Source organism: Natator depressus, chromosome 6 (assembly GCF_965152275.1).
Source record: "Natator depressus isolate rNatDep1 chromosome 6, rNatDep2.hap1, whole genome shotgun sequence".
In the NCBI taxonomy this organism is placed as follows: domain Eukaryota; kingdom Metazoa; phylum Chordata; order Testudines; family Cheloniidae; genus Natator; species Natator depressus.
In genome coordinates this window covers 86,938,917-86,945,234 of record NC_134239.1, presented here as the reverse complement: position 1 = coordinate 86,945,234, position 6,318 = coordinate 86,938,917, and the positions used below count along the sequence as shown (strand labels likewise).

Genomic DNA, 6,318 nt, shown 5'->3' with positions numbered 1-6,318 from the left:
GCTCCAAGGCAGAGGGCAGGAGCAGCACAGGGGAGTGGGGGGAGGGACAGCTGAACTGCCAGTCAATTGATAGCCTGCTGGGCAGCTGCCACACAGGGAACTTAAGGGAGCTGATGGGAGGCCTCCGGTCCACGCTGGTTCTAAGCCCCCACCAGCTCGAGCCAACTAGCTGCTCTTCCTGCAAGCAGCGGACAAAGCAGGCAGCTGCCAAACATTGTTATAAGAGAGCATTGCACAACTTTAAACTAGCATGCTCTGTAATTGATCAGCCACATAACAAGTTAACCAGGACCACATTAAGTAGGAGTTACTGTACCTCCTGCCTCCCTGCCCCTTGTGACAGGACTTCCCCCTGTCCACTCTCCTAACTTGCTCCCTCTCAGTCTACCAGCAGAGGCTGACTTGCAGACTGCAAAGCAACAGGGGACCTGCCCTTTTGAGCAGGGCAACGACTCTCGGCCCAGGTTCTGGCCCGTAGCTGCCCCCCGCCCACTGGGTATAAAGGTTGCGGGGGAAGGGCTGGGGGAGCGCACGCAACAGGCAGGTTCCTGCACGTGCAGCTGGTCTCGTTCCTCGCGCTCACACCCTCTGCCTCTTCCTCCTCCCGCCCAGCCACGGTCCCAGGGTGGAGGGGCGCTCGCGTTTCACCCTTCCAGCTGCCACTTTCTGCCAGGAGCTGGTCTCCGACAGTCCCCCCTCCCCCCGGCTTCCCACTGTCTCGGGCTCTTTCCCCTCACTGGGGCTGGCGCTAGTTCTGCCCCCAGGCCGCCTCTGCCGGGTACTTCGGGACTGACCGCTCTGCTGCTTCCCCAGCGCAGGTGAAGATGTCCAGGAAGCCGGGCGGCTTTTTGCAGGAGGCTTCTCACCAGATCACGGCCGGCGGCTCAGCGGGTAAGTCAGACATTTTCCTCGCAAGCACTCTGCGTTCCCTGTTCTCTCATTATTATGTATTGGAGGGTGTGATTCAGTTCACCAACATTTCCTGACTCTGGCTAGCCGTGGGCACAACCTCCCCTGGTGTGTGCGCTGCGAAGCCGAGGTTGGGCATCTGAAAACCTACTCTGCGCCTCTTCCCCCCACCCCAAATGTGTCCTGGCCCTGGAGTCCAAAAAGCCTTGATCAAGTGCCCAGTCTCATCCCACTCGCTGGCTGTGGGCTGCTCCTCCCCCTGTGTGTGCCTGCAGCCAGTTGCACTGACTAAAGGAGGCGAGGTGACAGCCTGCTCTTTGGTTCCCCGCTTCAACAGTTCCCCTGTCTGGGAAGTTTAAACCAGCCCCCTTGGCGTTCTGATGCAGCTCTCTTAACCCAGAAGAACTGACTAGGTTTCCTCTCCTTTGATTTTACAAACAAACTGCATGGGGGTAGAAATTAGCATGTGTGGTTCTCCTGTCAGTGTCTGTTGCAATATATAGCAGTGGACTGTAGGTTGCTGGTAAAATACAGTAACTCCTCACTTAATGTCCTCCTAGTTCGGCAGCCGCCTGCTTTGTCCACTGCTTGCAGGAAGAGCAGCCCATTGCATAGGGCTCAGGATACAAGGAGTTTGCTGGCAGCAGCTTCTGTTGCAACTTGCTGATCTACTTAAAAAGGCAATGTACTTCGAGTGTGGTTAGCATACTTAAAGGAGCAATGTGCATGTGTGCGTCTCACTCACACACACAGAGTGTGTGTGTCTGTCTCACACACATGCATCCCCAGGCACTTTGGAAAGTGGAGAGAGTGGTGCGCTCCAGTGGGATAACATGAGTTCATCATCACATTCAGTTTCCACAGGGAATGTTTGCAGCCACTGCCATACGTCTATTGTGTCTCCTCTAGGGTGACCAGATAGCAAATGTGAACAATTGGGATGGGCTGGGGGGTAATAGGAGCCTATATAAGAAAAAGACCCAAAAATCAGGACTGTCCCTATAAAATCAGGACATCTGGTCACCCTAGTCTCCTCCCTCTATTACTGCTGCCTTGTAGAGTGTGAGGCTACAATAACAGTTCATTGTTTAGCAACAAGGCATTCCCTGGGAAATATCCTACCCTCTGATTCCACCACCTCAACCAAGCTTCACAATCATCATTGCTGTGTACAGTATTAAATTGTTTGTTTAAAACTTATAGTGTGTGTGTGTGTGTGTGTGTGTGTATAGATATTTTTTTTTAAAAAAAATCTTTTGTCTGGCAAAAACAATTTCTCTATCACCTAACCCACCCATTTACATTAAATCCTATGGGGGAAATTGGATTCACTTAACATCATTTTGCTTAAAGTAGCATTTTTCAGGAACATAACTACAACACTAAGCGAGGAATTACAGTATTCTGTCTGAGGCCCCAAAAGCTACGTTTACAATAGTGTTACAACAGTATTTTAGGCCATTATGGAATAATTGTGAAATATTTAAAACATAGGAATGGCCATACTGGTTCAGACCAGTGGTCCATCGCCTTCCAACAATGGCTGGTGCCAGATGCTTCCGAGGGAACGAACAGAAGAGGGCAATTTGTGGAGTGATCCATCCCCTATCCTCCAGTTCCAATTTCTGGAACTCCGAGGTTTTGAGGACTCTGCTGTACTTTGGACTAAGCTTGGATATAGTGAACATGATTATGTTTGAAAGGCTGCTAAGATTTAGATCAGTTTACTGTTTAACTATAATGGTGCTACTGGCCCACTGTAGTCTCTTCTAACAAGTGACTGCTCTAGCTTTTCCTTGCAGAAGCATGGACTTAATTTAATATCTTTTCCATATTTGCATACTATGATCGTCTATAAATCCTTATTGGAGTGTTCATACCATGTAGAAAGCAGTGTTAAACTTCAGAAACTTATTTTATGTAGCATTTTTGTAGCACATTTGATATTATTAAGTTAAAATAGATGCTGGATTGTTGTTGTTACTGATCTAGAATATTATGACACATTGTTAATAGCACTTGAAGTTATGTAGTTCAGGGTTTACAATTCTGAAATATTAATAGTAAAAATTGCACTGCACTGAAACTGTAACTACTCTATTTAAAATGGAAGTACACTGTACTACTCTTTGTACTTTAGCAGTAATCTTTTTAAAATCAGATATACTGTTGCATCTCCAGGAATAAATTAAAGTAACATCTTACACTTTTCTGGCATAAATAAATATAGCATTAAACTAACAAAATCAACCTATAATAATCAATAACATTATTTTTAAAAATTTACCGATCACTAATTCATTAGATTATTCAAACTGTAAACTTTAAATATCACAAATTTATGATATTCAGTTTTTGCATTTAATTCAGCTTGGACAATGACAGTATTTCTAGTTTCTGATTGTCATGTAGTAGAATATTTCAGTGTTTGGGTTGCAAATAGTGCAGAGTGCACTCATGTCTAAAGAAAATATTACTTTATTTAGTTCATGTAAGTATTTTAATTAGGTGGTCTAAAATATTTTTTTTATTAGACCTAAACTAGTAGACGGTATCTCTTTTGGCTTAAAATACTTAATCTGTCATTGAAGTACTATAGTCTGTTACCGTAGTTTTCAAACTTTTTTTTCTGACGACCCAACTGAGGAAAATTGATGCCTGCAACCTAATGGAGCTGGTGATGAGGGGCATGGGAGGGGTTCAGGGCTGGGGCAGAGGGTTGGGGTGAGGGCGGTGGGGTTGGGGATGAAGGGTTTGGGGTGCAGGAGGGGCTTTGGGTTTGGGGGGGCTCAGGGCTGGGGCAGGAGGTTGGGGTGTGGGGGGGTCTGGGCTCTCGGCTGGGGGTGAGGGCTGTGGGATTGGGGATGAAGGGTTTGGGGTGCAGGAGGGGCTCTGGATTTGGGGGGCTCAGGACTGGGGCAGGAGGTTGGGGTTGGAGCATGGGCTTACCTCAGCTGGCTCCTGGTCAGCGGTGCAGCAGGGGTGCTAAGGCAGGCTTCCTGTCTGTCCTGGCACCGTGGACTGCGCTGTGCCCCAGAAGCGGCCAGTAGCAGATTCAGCTCCTAGGCAGAGGCACACAAGTGGTTCCATGTGGTTCTCATCCACAGGCACACACCCACACCCCCACAAGCCAGCTCCCCTAGGAGTCAGACCAACTGCTGGCCACTTCTGGGGCACAGCACAGTGTCAGAACAGGTAGGGACTAGCCTGCCTTAGCCGGGCAGCACCACCGACAGGACTTTTAGCGGCCTGGTTGGCAGTGCTGACTAGAGCCGCTGCTACCCAGTGCCTTACATTCCATGACCCGCAGTTGGAAACCACTGGTCTATTAGGCGCTGATATAGTACAGAATATAAATGTGTTTAATTTCAAATCCCACAATATACAGTATAAATATGATAGATATAAATAAATCAATCAGAGTCAAAAACAAAGCCACGTACACACAACAAACATCAGTTAGTCTGGAATAGCAGATTTTCCCTCACAGATCATTATCCAAATATAATGGATTTTTCTTTTCCTATCACACTTTTTTCTTTAGTTTTGTTTTTAATCTTTGCTACAAGCAGATAACACTCATTTACCATCCTTGATTTGAAAAAATAAATACATGCAGTGTTCCTTAGACAGAATTAATAGTTTGGCAGAAAAATAATAAAGCCATGTCATGCCTAGAGCTATGAGATGCACTTTACCACCAGAAACATGAGTAAATATCTAACCTTAAATTACTGGCTGAGGACCGAGGCCCCCTACTCAGCCAAGGCCTTAGATAATTTTTCCAGCTGTTCTACCTCCGTCTATCCCCCCTACGCCACCCCTTGAAGGCAACCCTGACTCCTTTATGGACACCTCATACCTGAAAAATGTAATCTAATTGGGCAGAACATTGCAAAAAGAAAACAACTTGATTTAAACTAAATATGCAATTTGGCAAGTGACGAGTTGGAGAGTGTGTGTGTGTGTGTGTGTGTGTCAGAGTTGGGTATGTGGAAAGTAGGGCATGATAAGTATCCACAAATATCTGAAGGGTATAAATAGGGCCCTACCAAATTCACAGCCATGAAAAACACATCACAGACCGTGAAATCTGGTCTTTTGTATGCTTTTACTCTATACAGATTTCATGGGGGAGACCACCATTTCTCAAATTGGGGGTCCTGACCCAAAAGGGAGTTGCAGTGGGGTTGCAAGGTTATTTTAGGGGCAGTCATGGTATTGCTACCCTTACTTCTGCATTGCCTTCGGAGCTGGGTGGCCGGAGAGCAGCAGCTGTGAAGGCAGTGCCCTGTGAGCAGCAGCACAGAAGAAAGCATGGCAATAGCTTACCATGCCACCCTTAGTTCTGCACTGCTGCTTTCATGGTTGGGTGGCCGGAGAGTGATGGCTGCTGACTGAGGGCCCGGCTCTGCAGGCAGCAGCTGCAGGCAGCAGCACAGAAGTAAGGGTAGCAGTACCACAACCGTCTCCTACAATAACCTGGCAACCCCCACCACGACTCTGCCCACACACAGCTCTTGTTTGCTTCAGGATCCCTACAATTACACCACCATGAACTTTCAGTTTTAAATAGCTGAAATCATGAAATTTATTATTTTAAAAATCCTCTGACCATGAAATCAAGCAAAATGGACCGTGAATTTGGTAGGGCCCTTGTATAAACTTCAAGGTGACAGAATATTGTCAGCGTGGTACAAGGGGGTATAACTAGGACCTACAGGATGCAATTAGGGAGAGGAAAACCCTTTTGTTGAGATCTAAAACTAGACTTCCCAAAACCCTAGAATATGTATTCAGAACTATCCACCATTGACAGGAAAATGGACTGGATGACTGAATAGGTCTTTTCAATCTCTATTTTCTGTGATCAGAAAAGCTTCCCCAATTTCTTTGCATTACAGACTATTAAAAATGATGCGGAAGAAAAAAAAAGGAAGAGAAGTACGGAACTTGTGAATTGTATTAGAACAGAATATGTCCCTTGGTGGTTCAAAAACACTTTCATATACAGTAACTCCTCACTTAAAGTTATTCTGGTTAACGTTGTTACGTTGCTGATCAATTAGGGCAGTGGTCTCCAAACGTTTTGGCTCGCGCACCCCCAGGATGACCTGCCGCAGGCACGCTGCCTATGGAAGAAGACCGGAAGACTTGCCGCAGGTGGGGAACACCAGCCGTGGATGTGCAGAGCTGCCGCCAAAGGAAAAAACGGCGGAGTGCCATCCGGTGGCACTACTGCTGCTGCGCACCCCCGGGATCATCTTGCGCACCCCAGTTTGGAGACCACTGAATTAGGGAACATGCTCATTTAAAGTTGTGCAATGCTCCCTTATAACATTGTTTGGCAGCCACCTGCTTTGTCCACTGCTTGCAGGAAGAGCAGCCCCTCCCCCCCTGCTCCTGCCC

General features: G+C 46.8%; 1 protein-coding gene across 2 annotated transcripts in view; it reads left to right on the top strand.

Annotated features, from left to right (window-relative positions):
* Positions 1-380: 380 nt before the first annotated feature.
* SLC25A21 (solute carrier family 25 member 21) overlaps positions 381-6,318 on the top strand; it is a 378,311-nt gene continuing 372,373 nt past the window's right edge. Inside the window, exons 1-2 of one of the 2 annotated variants that reach the window (XM_074955881.1) lie at positions 381-464; positions 819-891. In XM_074955881.1, the coding sequence (XP_074811982.1) occupies positions 825-891 (67 nt within the window). In that variant the 5' untranslated portion in view covers positions 381-464; positions 819-824. Of the gene's footprint in view, positions 465-533; positions 892-6,318 lie in introns of those variants that run through there. The other variant, XM_074955880.1, reaches the window with a different exon arrangement.